General features: G+C 36.8%; 3 protein-coding genes across 3 annotated transcripts; 2 read left to right on the forward strand and 1 right to left on the reverse strand.

Annotated features, from left to right (window-relative positions):
- Window positions 1-362: 362 nt before the first annotated feature.
- Window positions 363-11,732, reverse strand: asb18 (ankyrin repeat and SOCS box containing 18). The gene is made up of 5 exons (XM_073845916.1): window positions 11,528-11,732; window positions 3,608-3,875; window positions 2,172-2,685; window positions 1,080-1,193; window positions 363-872 (listed from the first exon to the last, which is right to left on the reverse strand). The coding sequence occupies exons 1-5, from the start codon at window positions 11,730-11,732 to the stop codon at window positions 687-689; spliced, it is 1,287 nt and encodes a 428-aa protein (XP_073702017.1). The 3' UTR covers window positions 363-686.
- A 790-nt stretch (window positions 11,733-12,522) lies between these two features.
- cops8 (COP9 signalosome subunit 8) lies at window positions 12,523-26,057 on the forward strand. The gene is made up of 7 exons (XM_073845918.1): window positions 12,523-12,653; window positions 12,987-13,057; window positions 13,142-13,190; window positions 13,271-13,403; window positions 21,444-21,551; window positions 24,729-24,791; window positions 25,559-26,057. Exons 1-7 carry the CDS (start codon window positions 12,582-12,584, stop codon window positions 25,636-25,638), a joined length of 576 nt encoding a protein of 191 aa, XP_073702019.1. The 5' UTR covers window positions 12,523-12,581; the 3' UTR covers window positions 25,639-26,057.
- trim63b (tripartite motif containing 63b) lies at window positions 18,493-19,942 on the forward strand. Its single transcript, XM_073845917.1, has one exon. It carries the CDS (start codon window positions 18,587-18,589, stop codon window positions 19,634-19,636), a length of 1,050 nt encoding a protein of 349 aa, XP_073702018.1. The 5' UTR covers window positions 18,493-18,586; the 3' UTR covers window positions 19,637-19,942.
- Window positions 26,058-27,411: the final 1,354 nt, after the last annotated feature.

The raw sequence follows: 27,411 nt of genomic DNA on the forward strand, positions 1-27,411 counted from the left end.
CTTTCTAAATAAATAAAAACACAAACAAACATTATTTTAAGCAGGTCGCCCCCTCGTGGCCGCTAACGTTGACGTCAAATGACCAAACGTATAACTTTAGACAACAACAACAATAATAAAAATAATAATAACAACGTTTATTTAGTGCTCAAGGCAACTTAAAAAGCATAACCGTACATCAAAACAAGTCAACCAAACAAATGCAATTTACAGGTCCACAAAGTGTCCTTGTCAAGTGACTGTCAGCAGCTAATAAAATACACATTTCATGCATTGAGGCTTATAAATGTCAGCATAACATACTTATTTCTGCCAACCAAAATTATGCACTGGAGAAATGAAAAGACAGTCAGACTCGACAAAAGAGATTATTTTATTGACAAACAAGAAAATATTTATCAGTGAAAATATTGCAATAAACATTAGTTTAGCTGCAAATGCATCTTTATAGGAATTAATGAATGATTTATAGCATACACATACATACTGTCATTTAAACAATAAAATATCTAGTAAAGGTATTTACACTAATATAATGGTTATTTATATGAAAACAGGTGGAAAAATACAATCTCTAAAATGTCACTGTATGGTGACATTGCAAGTGAAACTTTGTTAGCTTTGTCAGAGTATTACATTTCTAGTGTTAAAAAAACTTATAAAGTTCTCTGCCAAAAGGTCTGATTCTAGTCAATGTACCCCTCCGGTTCCAAAAGAAGGTACTGTTGAAGTGGCTTAGGTACGGGGAGCCTGGGAATGAATAAGTAGCAGTTTTTCCCAAACTCTTTCCTCAGTGCAGACCGACACAGATGCTGTAAACTACGAGGTTTATACTCCAGTGCAAAAAGAGACTCATAAAAGGTTCTGTGAAGCTAAAAGAGAGAGAGAGAGAGAGAATATTCATGTATTAATGATGCAATATTACCAACAGCATCAGCATGCATTGACTCATTCCAATCCTGATTTACTTCATCTTTAAGCCTTTTAGCCTTGTTTTGCTACACAATGTTTGAAATATTTATGCTATGAATTATGTTTCCAGAGGTTTTATAGTACTGAAAAAATGATGAAAGACTTACATGAAAAATATCCTCAGGTATAGCTTCAACCCATTTGTAAGTCACAGGAACAAGTGTGTATGAGTTAAACAAGATTTCCACAGTTTTAGGTGCCTCTGCACAGGCTGTTAATACCTGAAAACCAAAAAACATAAATGAAAGTAAGTAATTTTGACAACTGATCATACCAAAAAGTAGATAAATGAAAGATGAATAAGACATGAGTAAATTGATAGACTTTACATCTGTTTTTTTTTTATGTCAATAAAAATAAGAACACTGTTTAATGTACAGAATAAAGATCTTTGCACACTGAGTCTGAAATTTTCATATGCGTTTTATGTATTCGTTAAAATTCGTCACACACAGAAGGTCACGGTGGATCAGAATTGTCAAAACACCTCAAAATGCTTGCTACAGATTTAAAGACACAGAAAATAGAACCAGATTGGAATTTTTTTTTTATGACGGATAAAAGTTTTGACCAGCTAAAACCAGGTTGGTTGACCAGCTAAAACCAGCCAACCAGCCTAGGCTGGTTTTAGCTGTTTTTTTTCAGCTGGGAAAACGCCTCTCACAACGCATGCTACGGATGTAAAAAACTCAGAAAATTTTAACCGATACAAATTTTTTTATGACAGTTTCGGAGGCAGTTTGTGAACGTGATTCTGAAAATTTCAGACAAGAATTTCAGACTCAGTGTACAGGACCTTAAATCGCAGGACTATTATCTTAAGGTCCTTGCACACTGAGACCAACATTTTCATATGTGTTTTTTCATATTCGTCAAAATTTGTCATGCACAGAACATCACGGTGGCTCAGAATTTTAAAAACACCTCTCAAAACGCTTATTACGAATGCGAAAAATGCAGAAAATTGAACCCAATCCGAACTTTTTTTATGACGGACAAAAGTTTCGGAGGCAGTGTGTAAACATGATTGGAGCAACGTGAGGTCGTATTTATTTTTTAACGTGCAAATTTCAGATGAGAATTTGGGACTCAATGTGGAAGGACCTTAAATCTCAGGGCTTTTATCTTATGGTCCTTGGACACTGAGTCTGAAATTTTGGACTCAGTGTGCAAGGACCTTTAGTGTTATCAGTGATCACCTTCAGCAGTGCTTGTGGCCAGACTTTAATAGAGCCCCGATTTAGCAAAGTCTGAACAATTCTGTGAGGTTCCCACTCATGTCGAACCACAGAGCTTTGCAGAACACTAGATAATGGTGAACATCCGTTATAGTCAATGGCATTGATATCAGCCCCATTGTCCACGAGAAGCTCCACCAACACCAGCTGAACACTGCGGGCTGCCTTATGTAGAGGACTGCGCCGCTCTTTATCAGCTGAATTAATGTTAGCTCCATAGGCCAGGAGAAGACGACAGATCTCAAGGTATCGGTCATCCTCACAGTCAGCTGTCTTTTCTGGGGCGACTCCACAAACCACTCCCAGAGGCGTTTCACCCGAAGAGCTGCTATGGTTCACACAGGCTCCGAATCGTAGGTACAGCTGTGCATGGTGGGGCAGAACATGTCTAGCTGCCACATGCAGTGGTGTTTCATCCTCTTCTTCACTGGGTATGTCCACTTTGGCACCATATCTCACCAAGGTTTTGGCACAACTATGATAGAAATTGAAATAATAGTAAATAATTGTTGAGGTAAAGGATTTGTTGTTCATATTTTGCACTACGCTCTTAAAGAGATAAAATATTTTTAAAGGTGACATATCATGAAAATCAGACTTTTTCCTAATTTATGTGCTATAATCGGGTCCCCAGTGCATCTACCAACCAAGAAAACGTGAAAAAGAACAACCCAGTAAATTTTTTTGTAAGCCTTTGTCTGCAAGCTTGAAAAAAAATGAGAAGCTCAGATTTTTTCCCCCATGATATAAAAAGGGGATCTTAATGTAATATTACCGCCCCTTAATCTGCAAGTTTCCACCCAATGCACCACCATTTTGTTTTCCCAAAGAAGTTCTAACGCAATGGCAAATGCTCAAGCAACTGTATATTACACTGTGTGTATTTGACAGTTTAAGCGCAATAAGACATGAAAGAGAACTTAGTTTAGTACTCAGATGCGGTGTGGCAGCTGCTTTCTGTGCGCGTGCTTTGGATGTGTGCTATTAGAAAAATTATATAATAAATCATTTGTGGGAGCTGAAACTTCACAGACACATTCTGGGGACACCAGAGACTTTGGCTATATTTACACGACAACGATGTAGACAAAAACTGAAAAGTTTTTCTCTTGCGTTTTTAAAAGGTTTCACGTATACACGACAATGTTTTCAAAAGATTCAAAATAAAAGTAAAGGTGCGTTACAATGCCATAGAAGAACCTTTTTTGGTCTAAATGGTTCCATAAAGAACCTTTAACATCTGAAGAATATTTCTGTTTCACAAAAAGTTCTTTCCAAAAATGGTTCTTCTATGGCATTTTAAAGTACCTTTATTTTTAATAGTGTACTTATCATTATGTCAATTTTAAGTTGTAATAATATACAGTGTATTGTGTATCATATTCATATGGTGATACCGTAGTGATTGTGGTGTTCTGCAGAGATGTAAGGCAGTCAGTCCCTCCTCTGTCGTCTGGTTTGGATTAGCTCCATGTTCCAGCAGCAGCTCTACACATTCAGTGTTGGCGTTTGCACAGGCCTCATGAAGTGCCGCCTTTCCTCCCGCAATGAGGTTGGGATGAGCACCGTGCTCCAGTAAATATTGCAGACATTCAGTGAAACCTTGCGCGGCAGCAATACACAGTGGGCTTGTCAGTTCTCTTTTATACTCCAAAGACCAAAGACCTGGAATGGGAAACATTGGCAGACCATCGCAACTGATATGTTTGAATCAAATCTTTTAGAAAACACACACCAAAATAAAACACTGTGAGCCTTTTTTTAAATCATATCTACCTAAATCTAAATTACACACCTGATGTACACTACTGTTCAAAGGTTTGGGGTTAGTAAGATTTTAGTTAAATTCATACTTTTATTTATTAACAACTATGCAATAAAGTGATCAAGAAAAAAGTGTGACAGTAAACACTTTTTAAATTGTATTTTTTTTAATCTACTTGAAGTAAACACTGTTCTTTTAAACTTTTATGGTACTTTTATGAAAAGGCACATTAAGGTTTTCACAAAAAGATTAAGCAAGATTTTTAACAATGATAATAATAAGAAATGTTTCTTAAATACCAAATAAGTAAAAACATTCAAACTCTTAATTACATCAGTGAATGTCAAACCATTAAGGCATTTAGAAATTAGATAAGTGATTATCAGCACAGGTTATACCCTAAAAATGTAAATAATTTGTATATATATATTTAGAAGTTAAAACATTGAAAGTAGAAGGCCATTCCAAGTATTCCAAATAATAGAAAAATAAATACATATTAAAATATAAAAACAGCAACATAAAATGTTTGTTTAATCTCTGTTATCAGAGAATAAACTCATCCTTAATTTCATCCATCAACACAGCACAAAAACGATCTTTTTGAATAACCGCCAAAGTTTTTATCCCACAAACAACCATTTTTACCTGAGGGTCCAAAGGTGGTGTCTGGGTGAGCTTGCCACTCAAGTTCCTCCCGGCTCACATTGTAAAACACATCAACATCAATATAGTTCCTTTTAAGAAGGTTACGAAGCCCTCTTGTGTCTCCCTTCACTACGGCTCTGTAGAGCCATAAGGAACGTAAATGAGCTCTTTCCCAATGATCCTGTCCTAACTCAGAGTTATCATCCAGCAGAGCCTGCCATCCATTCAGCTGCACAGTGGAACAGAGGTTCTCAAAGCGCATAGTTCTTAGCATCCTTTTACCTTTTCAAATGGCTTAGGCTTTCAAGGTCTTGAGTTTATATAGTGCTAGTCATGTTTTCCTATGGCTTCAAGCACTTTTTGCCTCTATTTTTAGTAAGCCATTGTTCTCCATCAGTTGGTCATAGCTTACTGGCGCCATTTTTAGTTGTTGATGCATGAGATAGACGCTAAAGCCTTTGAGCTTCTAACATCTATGCCCATTTGTTGCCTTTTGTTGTATTTGAATAATAGACCTGTCTTTCAGGGACATTTAAGACATGCTCCATTGTTAAACGGATCAAATTTTATAGGCTACTTCCATGTATGCTAAAACGTGCCTGCAGTGTAACACGTTAGATATTTACAATAGAAGCAGAGAGTTAAATTGCATAATCTCTTGGTTGTATGAGATCATTCATTTTTCGAGGGCGCACCAGGAAAATCTTTACTGGAATCTGCAGAATGAGTCGTAGGGGTGTTGCATGGAGACAAATCCAAACAGCGACTGAGATCAGGGCTCTTGAGTATTGATCTGTGCATGGCATTCATATGCACAGAAGATTACCACAATCCCTTGGAAATCCTGTGTCAACTCCACACAGATTCCTCACCACAGTAATGCTGCATTCACTCACTGATACAATGCGTGAGTTAAGTGATAAAGGACTTGTAGAACGTGGCACATTTAGGCTATTTTAGAAGACGCAAGCTTTGTTATCCTTGCACGAAAAGCTTCAGTGTGTCAGTGTGTCTCACGCAAGACGCCTGTCTCATCAAAAGGGAGTGCAGGGAATGTGAGGGGTGTTTACTAGCAGACGCGCTGTCCATGGTAAAAGCCTGGATTACAGTATGACTCATATATGTTATATACATATCCAGATGATATCCAACTACACAGCAGGTCATTACTAATACTAAAACAGTTAAAGCTGATTGGTCACTAGACTTTTTTTATGCATATGTTGTGATGATAAAAATGCAAATTTCTGTTGCAAAAACGTCCTTTTAAAAGGATAGTTCACCCAAAAATGAAAATTCTCTCATCATTTACTTGCCCATGTCATTCCAAACCCATAAGGCTTTCATTCATCTTTGAAATCAAATGCAGATATTTTAAAGAAAATATCAAGCATGTATGATTGAGCTTATGCATACACTCTTAAAAATAAAGGTGCTTCACAATGCCATAAAAGAACCTTTTTGTCTAAATGGTTCCATAAAGAACCTTTAACATCTGAAGAACCTTTCTGTTCCACAAAAGGTTCTTTTTGGAGAAAGAAGGTTCTTCAGATTCTAAAAAGGTAAGAAAGAGTTGGTTCTTTAAAGAACCTTTTACTGAATGGTTCTTTGTGGAACCAAGAATAGTTTTTCTAAGGCATCGCTGTGAAGAACCTTTAAAAGCATATTTATTTTTAAAGAGTGTATGTGATGTGCTCAATATACAATTTTTAAACTAAAATCTCCTTATAATCATCTATGGTTCCATGAAAACATTCATGGATCGTTTCAAAGCCTTTGCAGGGAGTTTAATTGACAGGCGATCTGACCTGACCTGAATTATAATGCCATCTGCCATTTTTGTCCAACAAACAAACCAGACAGGAGAGTAAATTAACATTGGTGGACTTGAACTTGAAAAAGTATGATGTTTCTCCACAGCTGAAACAAGATACATTCTGATGTTCATTCATGTTTGTTTCATGCTATAGTAAAGAGCAAGAGATGATTGGTTTATGTGCCACTTGAACTGAGGCGCTACAGCAATTATATATTCTATGTTTATATATTATATATTTGAAAGAATTAAAAGAACGTGTCATGTCTATCCTTGTATCATTACCTTGTTTACTTTTTTAGTGTAACTGATGCAAACACACTTTTGGCCCAGCGACTCAAAATGCAAAAAGACAAAAAAATGCAAAAAGAAAGTAAAAAAAGTACTCACTACTCACATTTTACCTGTAAATAATTTAATTTAATTTAATTTAATTTAATTTAATTTAATTTAATTTAATTTAATTTAATTTAAAACCTCAGATTCTCATCCTCCTCAGTGTAAAGCGATAACATAGATGTACCTGCCTCCACCCTGAAAGAGAGCAGGATCTCGTTTTTTGGCATTGGCACCAGAAATTCGAGCAGAGAGGTGCAGAGAATGCCAATGATCCTACCTATGCACAGTCCATCAATGAATTCTCTGACCTTCCCAGTGTCCAGCAGCAGTTTATCAGCTCCCTCAACAACGTGCTTGGACAAGTCAAGCCGAGACACGTCTCTAGAGAACAGCACACTGAGCCCTTCTTTGCAAAGAGTGCCGTAGACACTAAACAGATTACGTTAGCGTTGCGCGTCAGCAGAGTTGTGGGAAATTAGGCTAAAAAGCCAAGACTTTGAACTCTAGCCACTGTTAAGTTTTAAAGTACTTGTTTAAAGTTAATTCGTTCGCTCGTTGGTTTGTTTAAGTTTATGTCTTTTGAACCAATATATCCTTCAAATTTAGTCCTTATTTCAGGGCATCGTATTCATTCATGTCTATCCTTTGTATCATTACCTTGTTTACTTTTTTAGTGTATCTTAGCCAACTCACGTAGAAAATAATGCATTTCTATGGCAGCAATATAACAAATGCACACAAGAAATTGAGCCCTGCACATGACATGTAGACTATTTATTTATTTAGGCCACAAATTAAGAATATGTTCCCTCGTTTAAATTAAAAGGTCTGCGCTCTGTCCTCAGTCAGTCTGGGCCCATATGCACGTGCATACCCACATGCTATGCCTTTGTTTATAATAATAAAAGCATGAATTAAATTAGTCTCTTCAGAGGTATTTGAGTGAATGAAATTCAACAAAGTTAATCCAGGTGTATGTTTTGTCTTATGGGTTTGGAACAGTGGCAACCTTTCACAAATCCCTAGGGTACAACTACGCGTTCCAGGGGTGGTGGGAGGGGGGATCCCCCTCAGCTGAAATCCAACAAAGAGCCAGGGTGTGGCATGGAAGGCCATACTCTGCAATACGGAAATGCCACCACTGGTTTGGAATGGCATGAGGATAAGTAAATGATGACAGAATTTTCCTTTTTGGAAAGTATTTCTTTAATTTTTCCATGCAGGTTACATTTTCCATGCTGTTCTAGTTGGGTAACCAGCAAAATGTTATTTACCAGCAAAATATGTCAGTCAAACAGCTTTATCAGAGAGACCAAACTGGTTGACTAGCATTTTTTTGCTGGTGAATAACATGGTTTTCCAACTAGTCCAGCACAAAACAAGCAGTAAACCAGCAGGGAGGCTTTCTGGTTACGCTATTTTAGAAGCCTGTTAAGTGCACAGGTATGTTGCATCCAATTCTGGGAACCAGAATCTAAATTTTAACATATGTTGGTGTTATACACAACAGATGCACAACATATGCTGCTTTTTAACAGGATATTAAAGCTCAAGAGCATGACTGATATTAACATATAAGGGAGTATTGTGGAATTTTACAATTTTAGAAAGGTTTATCTTTTCAAAAAGCCCTCTCTGAAACATTTTGAATGCACAAAGGTTAGTGTACACATTTAAGACCAATGTATTGATGATAAAAAATATGTTGCATTTTAGATCTCATCCTATCCATCAAATCTGACTCACCCTGTTTCTGAGCAGTCCATAGCAGTTCGTCACTCTGAAATTCAAGCACTTTGTTCAATTGCTCTGGATCAGAGAATCCATCCTGCATGTCTTTCCAGTGGTGGGTTAGCAGGTCATTGAGAACAGGTGGACAAAGAAAGTCCATCCCTGGTTGTTTATAACCCCTGGTCTTTTCTAAAGACGACCGCCTTCTCTCTGTCAAGAACGTGGCCTTTCGACTTACAACACACGCCCCACTGCCTTGAGAGAGCATGGCTAATGTTGACAATGCTTTCCACTTCTTACCTGTCTGATTGTATGGCTATTTATATTATCACTGTTGCTCTATATCTTGTATTTTTAGTACAAATGACATGTGATCAGCACAGGGCAATTGCATGACAAGGGGGCCTAGATCATTGTTTTTATAAACAACACAGAGGCTGAGTGTTTAGAGAGCTCAGTTCAATAAATATGCCAGATGCACAGCTGAATGGAAAGCATTGCTGGTGATATCATCACTGCACAAGCCAAGAATAGAATCAGACTCTCTATTTTAACAAATCATGAGGTGCAACGGCATTGTCCTCCAATCACAGCTGACCGGGAATCTGATCCTCACCACTGCTTTATATTGTGACCTTAATTCCAAAAGTGCCCTGGGCTGTCAACTGTAATTCCAATTAGAAGTGAAAGGGCATCTGTTTCTCCTTGATGCAAACTCTTTAGTTTATCTAGCAGTAACTGTGCTGATCACTAGAATTTAGTCAAAACAATTTGTTATACATAAGGCTTTAATGTTTTGATTTCTATTATAGGCAGCTGCGTAGACGCATGTAAAAGTTGTCGTTAGATGTACTTAAATGTGACCTCATGTGGAACCATAAACATGGGCTGTTGAATTTAAAGCATCTCCCAATGAGCTGATGACATACCTAGTAGTTCATGGCTGTACATATATACAGTCAAAGATGTTGAACTTGAAGCAATGAGGACAAATGTAAGTTAAAGGGATAGTTCACCCAAAAATGAAAATTCTGTCATTAAGTATTCCAAACCCGTAAGACCTTCGTTCCACTTTGAAACACAAATTAAGATATGTTTGATGAAATCCGAGAGCTTTCTAACCCTGCATACATAGAAATGCAAGTGAAATGTTCCCAGGGATTGAAACATAGTAAGGACATTGTTAAAACTGTCCATGTGACATCAGTGGGTCAACCGCAATTTTTCAAAGTTACGAAAATTCTTTTTGTGTGCAAAGAAAACAATAGGACTTTATTCAACAATTCTCCTCCTCTTCGTAGAACTAATGGCGAAATACATGATTTAAAGGAGAAGAATTGTTAAATCAAGTCGTAGCTTCATAAAATTGCGGTTGAACAACGGATGTCACATCATGGACTGTTTTACCAAAGTCTTTTCTGGGTCCAGAAACATTTCAGTTGCATTTCTGTCTATGCAGGGTCAGAACCCAGATAGCACACGTACATCTGCAAGATGTCTGTTAAAGATCTCTTGATCTGGAAAGCATCTGCTGTATACAAATGTCTGGCAGACGTCTGTAAGATGTCAGTTTTACATACATTCTAAATCATAAACATCTTAAAGGGATAGTTCACCCAAAAATGAAAATTTGATGTTTATCTGCTTACCCCCAGGGCATCCAAGATGTAGGTGACTTTGTTTCTTCAGCAGAACACAAACGAATATTTTTAAGGAAAACCGGTGTAGTCTGCCAGCCATATAATGGCAGTGGATACTTTAAAAAAAAAACATGCACAGACAAATCCAAATTACACCCTGCGGCTCGTGACGATACATTGATGTCCTAAGACACGAAACGATCGGTTTTTGTGAGAAACTGAACAGTATTTATATAATTTTTTACCTTTGATACACAGCAATGTCCATCTGTCATGAGCACAAGCTTATCTGGCTTGTTACATGTGTACGCGCTCTGGCGTAGTATACACAAACACCGGAAGGGGAAATCGGTGAAAAGTCAACAGTCCCGGATGAGTTTGCGCAAGCAAACGTAATCTTTTAGCCTTAAATCGGATTGAACAATCAGGATAAGTGCAAGTAATTACCATTTTGAATAGCCGCTATACCCACAATCTCTGTGCACTGTGTAAACAATGAGTGTCATATGCGACAGATCGCTTCCGGCGTTTGCGTATACTACGCCAGAGCGCGTACACATGTAACGAGTCGAAAGCTAAACTCGTGTTCAGGAGAGATGGACGTGGCTGTGTATCAAAGGTAAAAAATTATATAAATACTGTTCAGTTTCTCACAAAATGTCTTGGGACATCAATGTATAAAAGTGTAACTTGGATTTGTCTGTGAATGTTTTTTTTTTTTACTTTTAAAGGTCTGGTGCCCATCCACTGCCATTATTTGACTGATAGACTGCATCGGTTTGAGTTAAAAACCTTTGTTTGTGTTCTGCTGAAGAAACAAAGTCACCTACATCTTGGATGCCCTGGAGGTAAGGAGATAAACATCAAATTTTCATTTTTGGGTGAACTATCCCTTTAAAGACATCTAATAGACGTCTATTTGACATCTGATAGGAAACGTCCAATAGACATATTGCAGATGAGCAAACTACGTCTTGCAAATGTCTTGCAGATATAAATGCAGACGTCAAATAGACGTCTCCAAGATGTACGCGTGCTATCAGGGAAAGCTCTCGATTTCATCAAAAATATATTTTTTGTGTTCCGAAAATAAACAAAGGTCTTACGGGTTTGGAACGACATGAGGGTGAGTAATTAATGACAGAATTTTCATTTTTGGGTGAACTATCCCTTTAATGGTTTATTGCTTTATGTTTTAGAATGTGGGAGTGACAATAAAGCATTTAGCTGAACTTTATCTTCTCGGTTTTAGATTTGGTTGAAGTTATTTTTGAAGCGTTGTTGATTGATGTGATTGAAAATATTCTGTAAAGCTAGAAAAAGTCATTTAGTCATACATTTTCAAGTATCAACCAAGGCGTGTTTGTGTTGTACTTACCCAACAGTACAGCTGGGGAGAGCTCGACATCAGGATCTTTCATCCAATCATCATTTGACAACTCTATGATGACATTTGGATTTTCTTTGCTTGCCTCTATGAGAAGGGTCTGCACACATGTAGAGTCTTCCTTACTTTGTGCTTCTTTAAGAGCGTTAACAAATTCTGATTCAACAGAGTAATCTAATACAATGTCGTCCGACATTGTTTCGTAACACACTTAACAGGGTTTTCCCCTTTCACACTAAACCTGAGACTGTAATAAGTCTCATATGTGGTGCATCTGTTGTTGTTCTCGGTGGTTACATCTAAATATAGACAGGTCTGACTGTAAGTCGATCTAAATGTTTATAAGACTGGAGAGCAGACTCTAATCTAGACTCTATCTACTAAAGTGAAGCAGTTTAAAACAAGAAACGTGGACTAAGAAATTCATAATTTTGTAGTCACAATACAGTTTTAATTTGGTTTGACTTCATAAAGATTTAAATATGCAAATAAGCACAATTTAGAACTTCTCCATGTGTAGTAAGCACAGATGTTACAGTAAAGATATGATTTAGGTGACATGTTTCTAAATACAGTGAGGTGTTTGAGAGGTGGATTATAGACAGCGAGAGAGGATCTGTAGACATGCTCTTCTCACTAGACATAGACCTGGTGAGCAGCTGGCCAGCAGTATCAGGACAGTCAATCAAGTTTGACCTCACGATATTATGCTGTTCTGAGAAGAGCAGTTCAGAGAGCTGCTGTAAGCCTCTAATCTGTGCTATACTGCTTAAACAGAATGATGAAATGGGAAAGAATTAAAGAGCAACTCTTACTCTAAATAGAATTCAAACTAGTTTCTAAAACCTCTCCACAGTTTTGTTTTCCAGCTACAGCATCCAAAATATAGAAGGTAGTAGTAATAGGTCAACTATTCCAGGATTCTAGAAACTTGTAGTTGCGTCATTTGCTCTCCAGTCCAGCAGGTGTCAGTGCGGAGTTGCAGAGCCAGAGCAGCAGCGGGTTTGTTTTCCTTAGCCGTTAGCATATGAGGCTCCTGTAAAAGATGCCCGTGTCTGTCATGATGGCTGAACTTGATGAAAAGCTGCTGTTGCAGTTTGAAACTCAAGAGCTGGAGGTAAAAACAGATATGGAGATTTATTTAATAATGCTTTTATTCCGCGGATGTTTGTTATCTGCTAAACAGCTACAGTATCTTGGCTGTCAGCTAAACAACACTACATGTAAAGACAACTCCAGGCATCAGTATGAGATAAAATAAATATGAACGTATTGTTGTTATTGCGGAATTGTATAAATATCTATTACGTTTTGTGTGTAGTAATAATTTACCTTGTGCACGTGTTTTTGTTATTGTATAACAGGCATGTTTGTCTGACTGGTTTTATGTACGTTGTCATGTTAATCTTTTTCATAGTAATTTTTTAAAACCTGTTACTTTGCATTTTAGGCTCCTGGTGGCATTGCTACGCCTCAAGTGTATTCCCAGTTATTAGTTTTGTATCTACTGCACAATGACATGTGAGGATACATATTTAATATTAATATATATTAATATTTTTATAATCAGTTGATTCTGTCAATAACGTTGTTTGCTATATGCAGGAATAATGCCAGATACCTTTGGAAACGAATACCACAGGCCATCAAAACAGTGAGTTTCTTATTTGCTTCCATTTAGTCTAACATAAAGCAAAATGAATTTCAGGTCTCTCATACAGATTTTAATTACAGGCAAACCCAGAGCTGGCAGCTATATGGGCTGTAGGACAACGTATCTGGCAGCGAGACTTTCCAGGGATCTACACCACTATTGCTGCTTACCAGTGGTCTGAAAACATTCTCCCTGTGATGGAAGCGTTAAGAGGTACTGAGATCATGTGGTTTGGGGTTTATGCTGTATTTCTAAAATGAAGTCTGTAATGAAGTGGGATAGAATGGCCTTGAAATTAAACACATCTTCGTTATGATCTGGCATTTAAGAGATGGTAGGGTCACCATGCTTGGCAAAGTGGGATAAAAGCATTCGTTTGAAGCATTTATTGTGTCATAATTATGACAAAGCAGCTTGTTTTCAACTTTTTTGTTTAACAGAAACCGGGAGTGTTAACTAATTTTGTGACTCTAGAAGCTTGAATGTTTTATAATAAAAAGTAAATACTGAGAAAAATAAATAAATATGTGACCCTGGACTAGAAAACCATTCTTAAGTAGCACAGGTATATTTGTAGCAATAGCCAAAAATACATTGTATGGGTCAAAATTATTTTTCTTTAATGCCAAAAATCATAAGGATATTAAGTAAGATCATGTTCCATGAAGATATTTTGTAATCTTCCTACCATAAATATATCAAAACTTTTTTTTTGATGAGTTGCATTGCTAAGAACTTAATTTGGACAACTTTAAAGGCGTTTATTTTTTTTCAGTATTTAGATATTTTTTCCAGATTCCAGATTTTCAAATAGTTGCATCTCAACCAAATATCTTAACAAACCACACATAAATGGAAAGCTTATTTATTTAGCTTTTGATGTGTAAATCTCAAAGTTTTGTGGTCCATATATTTCTTTATATATATATATATATATATATATATATATATATATATGTGACCCTGGACCACAAAACCAGTCATAAGGTAAATTTTTTCAAAACTGAGATGTATACATCATATGAAAGCTCAATAAATAGTTTGTTAGGATAGGACAATATTTGTCCGAGATACATCTATTTGAAAATCTAGAATCTGAGGGTACAAAAAAATGAAAATACTGAAAAAATCACCTTTTAAGTTGTCCAAATTAAGTTCTTAGCAATGCACATTACAAATCAAAAATTACATTTTGATATATTTATAGTAGGAATTTTACAAAAAATCTTCATGGAACATGATCTTTACTTAATCCCCTAATGATTTTTGGCATAAAAGAAAAATCAATAATTTTGACCCATACAATGTATTTTTGGCTATTGCTACAAATATACCCCAGCGACTTAAGACTGGTTTTGTGGTCCAGGGTCACACACACACATACATATATATATATATATACATGGGCGACATTAGGGGGGGGCAAGGGGGGGCAGTTGCCCCCCCTGTGGTTAGTCATGGAATCCTCGACAGCCCCGCTGCAACTGCTTTAGCCAAGCTTAGGCTCGGTTGTACTTGGGAACTAGACGGTGCTATATAACCCTCAAACGAAAGCAAAGCAATTGAAGATCCGGCAAACTATCCAACGTGTTTTTGCAGCGTTGAGCAATGTAGCCAATCACAGACATATCTGTTGTTTGCAAACAATTAGAAACACTTGTCAGAATTCACTCACTGCTGAAAGCGCCTGATCGGTTTTTATTAAGTGCTGTTTTGTGCGCTCGTGAATCATCTTATGAGTGTAGACGCGATGTAAATAAAATATTAATTGTGTAGTTTAGAGAGCTTTATTAATTATATCGGAATTTTGTGAGATCTCTATGAACTTTTAGTGATAATAAGGGGAGCGTGCTTTGCACTTTCCAGGCTATAATCCATTTAGAATTTGTATGAAACTTTCGTTTTTCGGCACATGCAAGCTGATATGTTTTGGGAGTGACATTTGCATATTTACGCTGGGTTTATTCTCGAAATAACGGTGAAGCAATAGACGGGATAAAAATATATTTTCCCCTTCTCCCAAAACAACTTACTGTTTCAGCTATAAAATAGTTCAGTTTTGTATGTAATGGCAAAATGTTTATATTTAGTTTCGTTTTTTATTTAGCTAATTTAGAAAAACGCTTGGAGCATTTTTTATTCGTTAAATATATATATATTTACCGAACAGCGCCCAGCGGAAGACTGATCATAGTCTGTTTGATCAGTTTGCCTTCTCAAATCATCACGACTTGCCTAAAAGGAAATCTATAGATATAAAACAGTTCAAGTATAAAACAATGGTAGTTTAAACGTTACAGATAAATGTGCGCTATATGCGCATAGTTTGTGCAGAAAGTGGAAGCTAAAGCTTGCAGGACATTGAGGCACCAGCGCAATCACTTGCATTTTTTTCATTGGAAGCAATTTAAAATTATCCGTCATTTTTGCTCACAAAGTACGAGTAATACATCGAAAAAAACGTTACAGCATTTTTATAAAATAAAGAAAACAAAAATTATGTGCTTTCTGCCGTCTGGTTCTTGAACAGGAGTGCTTAACAAAATGAAGCAAAATGCATGCCTCACAGACATAATAAATACATTTATAGAAAGCTTTAAATTATTACTTAACGAAATAAAACAAATCAAAAGCACAAACTCTTTCATGTAATCCGTAAAGATGAATTTCTCTCTAAAGGCGCGTCCAAAAAGGAGATTGCGAGTCAGGATCTTTGCCACACTGACTCAGAATACACAAATTAATTAATAAATAATTCATTTATGTCCTTACTCTTTCCTCGACACATTCATTGTTATTTATTTTTGCCGGTTCTTGGGGCGAGTTTTAGCCTATTGTGTGCGCTTGAACGCGGATTCAGCTGCGCTAAAACACACTAAACGGTGTCTGAGTCGGTCTCAAAAGTGAAAGTGAAAGTGAATTTCCGTGTTTTTTCCACCAGCACGGCATTTTTTTTCTTCACCATAATTGATGGATGTCTAAATTATGAAAATAAGGAGAAGCCTAAAACAGGCCCGATGCCGGCCCGGGTCTGAACTATGACGTGAAAATTGGCCCGAAGCCGTAGCCCTGGGGTGTAAAAAAAAAAAGTCAGGGCCCATCGGCCCGGGCTGAAGTGCAGCACTTTAATTGACTGCTTTGATGTGCTGCAATACCGTAGGGCACTGTTTTAATGCTTACATCGGATTTTTTTTTTCTTGCCCCCCCTGACTCAAGAGTCAAATGTCGCCCATGTATATATATATATATATATATATACACATATATACACACACACACACACACACACACACACACACACACATACATATATATATATATATATATATATGTGTGTGTGTGTGTGTGTGTGTGTGTGTGTATATATGTGTATATATATATATATATATATATATGTGTATATATATATATATATATATATATATATATATATATATATATATATATTTCGCATAGCATTTTTATTCTCTAATATATTATTAATAATTAATAAATATGAATACTTTAAAGTCACCCTGTGGCCCCTTGTAAGTTTGAACAGTCTTGAAATAAATGTTTCAGTCCATAATGTATTCTCAGAGCATCAGTAAATTATAAGTTACAAAAGATATAGGTACTTATATATTTTTAGCATAAGAGTTTCTAGCTTTATAGAGTGTTCATCTTTTTAAATTTTGTTGAGCTTTACATTTCTTTTTGTGTATAAATATAGCTCTCATCCAGACAACTGCTTTTATAAAGTACTATGTTAACCTCAATGATAGGAAATTATATAATTTTCTGAACATTTAGGTTATATATTGATTAATAAGTGGAATTAGAGAATAACAATGGCATCAAATGCCCCTTTTTTGGGCTGTTGATAATAAAAAAGTCAGTTGTTTTAAAGCAGCTCTGTTTCTAGCAAACGACTGTACTGGATTAAAGGAGAGATCTAATTGTGTGCTTAGCATTGCCAAACAAATTCCCAGACAGATTCAGACAATGAAACCAGGTCGAATGTTCTTTCCACGTCCATCCCTGTGTTTTTTGTCTTTAAATTTTTTTGTCTCTAATTAACTACATGACTAAATTACATCGATTGTAAATTTGAGTGAGAGAAAAAAGTGAGAGAGTTTTAGTGAGAGAGAAAGAATGAAAATACAGGTTTTATGTTTCTTGGCAGAATTCACTCTTGTCAAACAACCTCTACTTCAAGATAATTACTGTCAGATTTAATTTGATTTTAGAAGTATACTTTGTACATGACATTATTTGTGGTTCTGTGTGATTAGCCTTCTCTTTTAGAAGCATACATGTATTTAGTCACTGTTGAATGTGGATGGATGTGCAAGAAGAAATAAAAAACATTTACCCTGGGAAGTGGCACATATCCTCCTCCCAGATTCCATTTCAAGTGGTTCAGGTCTAAACTTAGCTCAGGCATTAACTTAGCATATTCATAGGGCAAGTGTGAATCCTTTGAATGGTGACTGTTTGCAGGGACAATTAAAGTCTGAAGTTACTTTGTTCGCTATCATTAAAGTGCTACATTTTGTTGTATAATTTTCTTGTTGGAAAATAAGACAGCAAGTTCTTTTGCAATCTCTTGTCCTTGTTTAATATAGCATCTTCAGGGATCATGCTAAAACACAGCCTTCATTTGATCCCCACGTGCCAGCACCTGACCCACCCAGGCCAAGGATAGGTTAAAAATACCCTTTCCATGTGTTCATGGGTTCCCTATGTACTGTGTTTTAGGACATCAGCTTACTCAGTTACTCAAAATTATTTAAACAAGAAATTATTTTGAAAAATCACACATTTTGAATGATTTGTGGGTTGTTCATCAAAATTAAATTTATCTTAAAAAAGACTACCCTTGCAATACGAGGAAAATAAAAAGAATGATGAAAGTAATTGCATATACTTCTTTCAGTATCTGGTCATTTATTTAAGGTTATTAGTGTAAAATGTATTGTTTTCTTCATGTGAACAATACAGAAATTAGTAGTAAAAATTCAAAGGGTATTTTGTAACACAGGGTTTGTTTTCTTGACATGAACTTGTTTGTCACACTTTAAACATTTCAACATTGAAATTTCACTGTACAGGAAAGGGTAGGGGTGTTATGGTATCATCATGACACAACACATGGGTTTAAAGGGGTGGGGGCTTTTGCTTCTCCAAAAATGAATCTTGAAAACAAGTGGATAGGAATGTGTGCTCTGATTGGTTGGAGGAACGGCGTGTCACCCACTGGCCGAGGGCAGTATAAAGACCAGGGCCACATTGCCCCAGAACAGATCTGACAACTGCAAGGAATCATTTACTGCCGTTCCGCAGCTTGCTTTTAACCTTTTTTGGGAGACTGCCATTGAAGTGATACAGCAAAAGGCAACAAAGCAACCTTTAACATGGACATTCAGCGAACCTCCGCTTTGTTGGGGCCTCCTGGCTCCATGGAGAGCCTTGAGAAACAGCTAAGCTGCCCGATTTGTCTGGATATGTTCACCAAACCAGTGGTGATCCTGCCCTGTCAACATAACCTGTGTCGAGGATGTGCTAGTGATCTTTACGACTCTCGAAACCCCTACCGTTTCTCCGGTGGTGTCTTCCGGTGCCCTACTTGCCGTTTTGAAGTGGTTCTTGATCGTCATGGCGTGCATGGACTTCAGAGAAACCTTCTAGTTGAGAACATAATTGATATATACAAACAGCAGCAGGAAGGTGGAGGTGGTGGCAGCACCACCACCACCACAGAAACGTCAATAAAACCCAAAAGCTCCAAGGAGCCAATGTGCCAAGAACACGAGGATGAGAAGATCAACATCTACTGCGTGACTCACCAAGTTCCCACTTGCTCCATGTGTAAGGTATTTGGCCAACATAAAGACTGTGAGGTGTCACCACTTGCTAGTGTCTATCAGGCTCAAAAAGGAGAGCTGAGTAATGCCATTGATGCTCTTGTAGCAGTTAATGGTCGCCTTCAGGCTTTGCTTAACCAGATGGAGGAGGCCTGCACAGCCGTTCAGGACAATGCTCAACGTGCCAAGCAAAAGCTTGGTGAATGCTTCGATTCCCTGTACGCAGCCTTGGAAGAGCGTAAGAACGCCCTCTTAGAACGTATAAGCAAGGAGCAGGATGAGAAGATAGCTGCCCTCAGGAATCTGGCCAGGCGTTATGGGGATCGTCTTCAGGCAGCCACAGAGTTAACAGACACGGCAGTGCAGGCGCTGGAGCAAAGTGGTGCTGCAGAGTTCCTGGTGGCCTCCAAGAACTTGATCACCCAGACAAAAGATGTGGCGAAGAGCTCACTGGCTGAAGAAAGGCCTGAGCCAGGCTTTGAAAGAATGGACCATTTCACTCTGGATACAGAACAAGTGGAGACTTTGTTGTCCAAGATGGACTTTGGAGGAGATGACGATGAGGAATTTGAAGATGCTGAAGATGAGGAAGAGGAGTGAATGGGTTGCACAAACGGAAGAGTGTCTTAGAGGGTAAATAGGATGTGAGGAAGGACAAGAAGATCAAACAAAGGACAGTGAAAAAGAAGAGGGTTTAATGTTTGTATATCACTGCTAAGCAGTGTCAGCATTTCAATTACAGAAAAACTAGGTGCCATTTTTATACTTTTTATAATGTAGTCAAAATTCTAATGTGGTCACTTTAGAAGTTATCTTTCTACTTTTACATGTTTTGCTCAGCAATAGATCATTGTTGTTTCATTGTTCAATATGTGGTTATGTATATTCAGTTTACTCAAATGTGGACTTAATGCTTTGATATTAAATAAAATGTTGAAGTTTATTGAGGTTTGAGTTGATTTTATCACTGTATTTACAGTACAAATGAATTTACACATTAAAGGATCAGTTTAAACAGAGTATTATGGAAATATTCCAGAGGTAACTGTTTACAAGAAAACTCTGCACTCTTTGCCCTCAGCTTTCTTCTCTGGTTAAAGGCACATGCTATTTTTAAAAGGTAAGAGGATGAGATATGGCTGGGGGACCTTGGGGGTAGAATACCAGAATAGGACAGATGGACATTGCTTTCACCCCCCCCAGCACTGCCTTGCTCAGCAGCTCTTGCTATTCATGAATAAGGGTCAAGGCGAGTGAGAAATCAGGAACTGGGAGTCAGGTTGGCTAGCATAGATTGACAAGTACTAAAAATAAACAAGCAACATACAACAATTTCTTTACGTACTTCAATTGTAACTGTGTTCATGGCCTCTTGTTGCTCGCGAGGTGCTAAGACCAGACATATTTCACACATCAAGTGAATCCAAATTTCTTTCTGTAGAGGGCATTCTTGAATAGCATGTTCTTGTCTGCGTGTCATTTCCAAATGCTGGTCTTGTAGTCACTGCTGACCTCCCTGGTGTTGCATACATGTAGCTGTTAGTAAACACTTCTGAGAGTTGCTTTTTATTTATTTCAAGAGCTTATAAGGGTTTGAAAGTCTCTGTAAGCCTTCAAATCATACTTATTTGCCTGTGTTCGCTATAATTGAGTTTATAAGTGGTTTTTTCAAAACCAAATATTTATATTTATTCCCACATTTTCTGTAAATCACACCGGGTTAATGGATAATAATGTGTGACAACACACAATTCCTAATCAGAAGTGTGACAAATACACTGACAGAAGCCAAGGCTGCATTTATTTGATTGAAAATAAAGTAAATTGTGAATCGTTATTACAATTTTAAGACAACTGCTTTCTATATTAATGTATTTTGAAATATAAATTATACCCACGATGGAAAAGCTAAATTTTCTGCATCGTTACACTAGTCTTCAGTGTCACATGATCCTTCCGAAATCATTCTAATATGCTGATTTGGTGCTCAATAAACATTTCCTAGTATTGTCAGTGTTAAAAACAGTTATGCTGCTTTATATTTTTGTCTATTTTTGTTTTTTTCTAAAAACAACAAAAACAATGTTACTGACCCAAAATTTTTGAACAGTAGACTCTGCATATTCTTGGTCACCTGTAAATAGAGCTTTTGGCAATTGACTTACTCTGCTTTTACAAATGGGTGTGAATTGCTGTCAGTGTAAAGTTTAACTTTATAAAGTTTTACCACTGTTGTACTGGTTACTAAAACATAAAAAAACATGATTTAGTACATGTTTCCAAAGATTTGTTGTTCTTTGCTTGTTTTTGTGTGGGTGTGAGTTGAAAGGAAAGAAGTTTGCAGGTGTGTTGGGAGATTGGCACCTTTTGAAAAATTAGTTTTTCTCTTGTGCTTTGTTTCTTGTAGAGTCCACTCGTAGGAGGGCATATGGTCTAGTAGCACAAGCTTACACCTCGATCAGTGCAGAGGACTTTGCCGCCTTCGTGGGATACTCTGTAGAAGAGGCGGTCAAAGGTACAAAATCCGAGACACTTTTTTTTTTTTTCTCTGTACGAATCATTCCTATACCAACCAGTCTTTTTTTGCTTGTTCCAATCAATATTTCATATCTTTTAAAAACATTTAATATATACATTTACATGCTTATAATGGATTAGTTTACTCCTGAATTTCCTGCTAATTTACTCACTCCCATGTCATCCAAGATGTCCATGTCTGTCTTTCTTTAGTCGAAAAGAAATAAGGTTTTTGAGAAAACATTCCAGGACTTTTTCTACATGTAGTGGACTTCAGTGGGGACCAACAAGTTAAAGGTCCAAACTGCAGTTTCAGTGCAGCTTCAGAGGGCTCAGGAATATGGTCAAGTTTTGGATGATTTTACTTTTTGGTGAAATAGGATGAAATTAGATCTGAATGTGTCAAAAACTAAAGAGATGATCATCAATTTTAGTACGAGAAGACATGCACTTCAAAGGGTGGTCATTAATGAGACAGGTTGACGTAGTGGAGGAATACAAATATTTAGGAACAATTATAATTATATAACATATTTGATCAAAATACAGATGCAGTCATTAAAAAGTCACATCAAAGATTGTTTGTGCTGAGGAAGCTTAACTCTTTTAATGTACAGAGAGGCATTCTCAGGACTTTGTTTAATTTGTTTGTTAAAAGCATCTCGTCGTTTTCCTTTATTTTTTGGTTTTCCTCATTGTCTTCAAAGAACAAAAATCATTATAATTATGTGCTTAAATTCATGTTTTCTTGTGAAGTCTTACATCTTATTATGAACAGTAATTTATGAGGATGGCACATAAAGTAATAGGAAACCGCACACACCCTTTGAATTATTATTTGGAGTGGATGCCCCTTGGGTGATGTTCAATCTCAATCAGATGTTCTACAAATTGGTACCTGAAGCAATATGTCTCTGTAATGAATTTAGTTGATTTAGCTGATTTATTAAATTTAGTTATTTATTTGTTTATTCTTCTATGTATTTTGAGTATTTTTAGTATGTGTTTAAGTGTTGTATATGTGAAGCACCACGAAAGTCTAAATGAATTGCCCCAAGGGGATTATTAAAGCTCTAAACCTTTACACGATCCCAGCTAAGGAATAAGGGTCTTATCTTAAAAAAAAAAAATGTATACACTTTTTAACCACAAATGCTCATCTTACACTAGCTCTGAATCTAAGACTTCATGCATTACATAATCACGTTTCAAAGGCACGCATGTTTAGTTCATCATCTATGTACTCCGGTTCAAAAAGGTAGTGTAGGGTGAAAACCTCATCTCATTTTCTTCTCCAACTTCAAAATTGTCTGACATCATTGTTTAGCCTTTTTTGTAAAGGGCGTTTGACTTTCTTTGCACGTTCGCTTTGTAAACACTGGGTTGGTACTTCCGCCTACATCATGCGTTACCTTTCCAACGTGATCATGTAATGCATGAAGCCGTGGACGCAGAGTTAGTAGAAGATGAGCATTTGTGATCCTGGAACCCAAAACCAGTCATAAGGGCAATTTTTTTTTAATTGAGATTTATATTTCATCTGAAAGTTGAATAAATAAGTTGTTAGGATATGGCAATATTTGGCTGAGATACAACTATTTGGAATCTGAGGGTACCAAAAAAATCTAAATATTGAGAAAATCGCCTTTAAAGTTGTCCAAATGAAGTTCTTAGCAATGCATATTACCAATCAAAAATTACGTTTTCATATATTTATGCTAGGAAATGTACAAAATATATTTAAGAAACATGATCTTTACTTAATACTCTAATGATTTTTGGCATAAAAGAAAAATCAATCATTTTGACCCATACAATGTATTTTTGGCTATTGCTACAAATACACCTGTGCTACTTAAGACTGGTTTTGTGGTCCAGGGTCGCATTTGTGGTTTAAACGTATATACGTTTTTTTTTTCCCTTAGAAAATGACTCTTAGTCCTCAGCTGGTTTTGTGTAGAGCTCTTTGAAGCTGCATTGAAACTGCATTTTGGACTTTGAACTAGGGTTGTGCCGATAGACGATAGTATCGTGTATCGACGATAGTCAGAGATATCGCCTGTTGCTGATGCCTTTGACGATAGTTAGACGATTATTATTATTATCCGTCAACAAAGAACTTAACTTTAGCAATGCAGCACAGAGAGTCTGTTCTAGGATGCTTCAGAAACTTGCCGCGGTATAAACACACGCATAGAGAGGCCACCGCGCCTTAACGCACCTCGTGCAGTGAGAATGGGAGATTTTCATCATACAGTACGGTGGTACATTAACTGATTCTAAAGGGAGTGTTATATTATATTAGCATTGCAGTCATTAGGATAACAGAGGTAATTAATTTACGATGTATCATAATTAGTCTGTATACAGTAAACAAACATTCATCTCAGTAACGTCTATAGGCGTTAATTAGAATTACGATGCGATCAGATGGCGCTAAACATACGCACGTGAATTACACGCGCGTCACTTCTCCGCATTCAATATGAACTTAACTACAACATCACCTGATGACAACCTTCAGACATACAGCGATAACATTATCGCAATATGACGGGTAAAGAAAGATTCATTCATTTACATTCTGGCACGCACATTTACAACTCACTCACTGACGATAGCAGAGAATGAAACCGAAAGTAACTTGAACAACTCCGGCAGAACTATAGTCAACGCTCTGTACACGCACAACTTAATCATATGCCAAAAGAAAGTCTACCTTTACAAAACGAATAAGGAATTTAGTACAGAGATAATTAATTAAATTAGCACGATAGTATCGTGTATCGGCGATCTCTCAGGCTGACGATAGGGCGATTTGAAAATTGAGCATATCGCCCAACACTACTTTGAACCCGCTGATCCCGATTGAAATCCACTATATAGATAAAGATCCTGAAATGTTATCCTCAAAAACCTTAATAAAGAAATATGATATTTTAGATGACATAGGGGTAAGTAAATTATCAGGAATTCTTTTAAATTATTTTGATTCTGGAGTGAACTAATCCATGAAATAAGCTTGCGGTTCTTTTGGAGTACTTTTTATGCTGTTTGGTCATCATTAGAATAAAAGTAACAAAGTCTGCAAAAGCAACTTGTATTGGTTTAGAGATGACAGTGAACAGCCTCTGTTGTCTTTGAAATATAATTGTCTGTTTCTCTTTCCTTTAAGGTGTAGTTAGCCAAGGATGGCAAGCAGATGCAAACACCAGGATGATCATGCCACAAAAACCAGGTGGGGGCACTGTTTCACTTCTTATTACCAATAAGAACAGATTTTTTTTTTTCTCCAGCTCTATGACTCATTTCTCCATAAGGTTTCATTCAGGGCCCCTCCTCTGTTCAAAAAGCTTGTTCCAATGAGTTAATGGTTCTGCATGTTTTTTTTCATAACAAGCACGTGAAATGGTGACTTCACTCCGACTCCACTTTCATCCCGCTCTCATGTTTGTTGCAGACTGGCTCTCACAGTTTCTTAAAGATTCCTTCACTTTGTAAATGACAAGACTTTCATTAGTTCTTGGTCACCTTATGTTCGTCTTTCTGAATGCTGTTTTTTTGTGTTGTGTGTTTAATGCACACAGCTTTTTATGTGTTTCCCTGTAACTGCTGAGAACCGTTTTTACGAGACACATTTATTCCAAAAGAACAGGAACAAGCAGCATCTGGGTTTCTGCACGGGCCTCGTGAGACAGTGCAGATGTCTGTAATGCATTTAAATAACTGACGATTGAGAAATGATTCCCAGTACTGATGACCTGCAGCTTTCACCAAACGCAGCTGATGTTTATTAATTCAACACAGTTGCCATGACATTTTTCTTACTTGGATAAACTCTCGCATCTGCGACAGACTCTCTTGCAGAGATATTAATGCGCTTGTTCTGCGCACAGCTTTGTTTACATTCGTATGTCTATGTGTTATGAAGCAGATTGTAGAGGACTTGAAGGAATCCCCTCTTCTCTCATGTTTCTCCTCTGCCTTCCTTCCCCTTCTCTCCAGATCCGCCCCCGGTCTCTTTGGTTCCAAACGAACAACAGCTGGCCAGACTTACCGACTACGTGGCTTTTCTTGAGAACTGATAAGCACTCCACCCTCTTCTTCATCACCTCTCAGATACTCAGTTTTACGGATGAAACCTCTAGTGTCCAGGACCCTTCACACACACAAACATCTGTCCTGCTTCAGTGATGGAGCTGCCATCTTTCTTTTTTCTGTTTTGAACTTCTCAACCACAGTGATGTAGGACAGTTTCCAAATTGCTTTACTTTTACATCTACTTTTGGAGTATGACTTTGCTGTCAATATTGTAAATTATTGTTTTTCAGCATAAATACTTCACTATATGCACATGTTGTTCAGGCTGTTTGTGTTGTTTTAATGTTACAGGTCAAAATTTGATGTAATTTCATAACAACAAAGATGACAATTCATGATGGTTAAGACTTCCATTTGCATCTGTTGTACAAAATCACTTTCAGAATGAATCTCCACATTTGTCCAGCTGTCTAATTACATTTTTGTCACATCAGTTAAAGAAAGAGTTTGCTCAAAAATAAAATTAATTACTCACCCTTAAGTCATTTCAAACCCGTTAGACTTTCGTTCGAAACACAAATTAAGATGTTTTTGACGAAATTCGAGAGCTTTCTGACTCTTTGTGTGTGCAAAGAAAACAAATATAACAACTTTATAATTCAATTTCTTAATAATCTTAATTTGTGTTCCGAAGATGAACAAAGGTTTTACAGGTTTGACATGACATACACTGTAAAAAGTTTTCACCAGTTTCAACTTAAAAACCTAAGTTTAGCAGCTGCCTTAAAATTTTAAGTTAAATCAACTCAAGTCATTTTAACTCACAAGTTAAATCAACTAATTTTTGCTGTATTAAGTTAAAATGACTTGTAGTTTTAAGCTGATTTAACTTAAAATTTTAAGGCAGCTGCTGAACTTAGGTTTTTAAGTTGAATCTGGTGTAAACTTTTTACAGTATATGGGTGAGTAATTAATGACAGAAATTTCACTTTTGGGTGAACTAACCCTCAATCAAAATAGCTTTTTCTTGCAATATTTTACACCGGTCTCATAGAGACCATGCATTCAATTTTGTGCTATGTAAACAATATTCTTGCATTTTTAAAGTGAAAAAAATTATCTTTTTAACCACTAAAATGTTTCCTTATGTTAATTTTTGTTATAAAAAAAATGGACTTTGCACAGAGTTTGCAATGAAGGAACAGTACAGTTTATGATAGTTCAGTGCAAACAACCGACAGCTTATTTTGGGAGGCACATTTAAGATGTTTTCCAATGTCTGACAAGTGTTTTGTTGACAGTGCATCTCTGTCTGTCTGCTGTTCAGATGTTTTGCGCTGCCTCCCTGGTTTCTCACGCAGAGTGGTTTTGAAAAAGCAGAGGAAACGTACCAGCTGTTGGCCACTGTCACATTCTTTCAGCTTGAGCATTAAAGTGTGATACATATGCGCTGAAACAATGGGTACATATAGTGTTGTGAGAATATTAACCTCATCCATTGTGTGTTTGTCTTTTAATTTTATCTTCCAAATTAAATTTGCTCATCTTTTTACATTTTAAGGTTGCACCAACCTAGTCCTACCCAGTCTTTGACTTAGTAGATATGTGATGCGATCTAGGAAAACCCAATACATGGTGAAATTTTTACCTTTTTTAGGTTTTGATACCATATGAAAGTTATGGCTATCTGAATTAGGCTGATAACTATGATTTTCAGCACAACTGTTCACACACCCTTTCATATAACAGACTGTCATCGGACTCCTCTTCTTTAGTAACTTCGTAATTTGATCCTTCATCTCTGGATGTTAAATCAT

Source organism: Garra rufa, chromosome 8 (assembly GCF_049309525.1).
Source record: "Garra rufa chromosome 8, GarRuf1.0, whole genome shotgun sequence".
NCBI lineage: Eukaryota > Metazoa > Chordata > Actinopteri > Cypriniformes > Cyprinidae > Garra > Garra rufa.

Bases quoted from the DNA above. Each gene is read 5' to 3' on its own strand.
- cops8 (XM_073845918.1), top strand. From the start codon at position 12,582: ATGCCCGTGTCTGTCATGATGGCTGAACTTGATGAAAAGCTGCTGTTG. The intron at 13,058-13,141 runs GTGAGGATACAT...TGCTATATGCAG, and splicing joins TATCTACTGCACAATGACAT to GAATAATGCCAGATACCTTT. The intron at 13,404-21,443 runs GTACTGAGATCA...TGTTTCTTGTAG, and splicing joins TGTGATGGAAGCGTTAAGAG to AGTCCACTCGTAGGAGGGCA.
- asb18 (XM_073845916.1), bottom strand. From the start codon at position 11,732: ATGTCGGACGACATTGTATTAGATTACTCTGTTGAATCAGAATTTGTT. The intron at 3,876-11,527 runs GTAAGTACAACA...TTCCCATTCCAG, and splicing joins CTCCCCAGCTGTACTGTTGG to GTCTTTGGTCTTTGGAGTAT. The intron at 1,194-2,171 runs GTGATCACTGAT...TTTGGTTTTCAG, and splicing joins GGCCACAAGCACTGCTGAAG to GTATTAACAGCCTGTGCAGA.
- trim63b (XM_073845917.1), top strand. From the start codon at position 18,587: ATGGACATTCAGCGAACCTCCGCTTTGTTGGGGCCTCCTGGCTCCATG.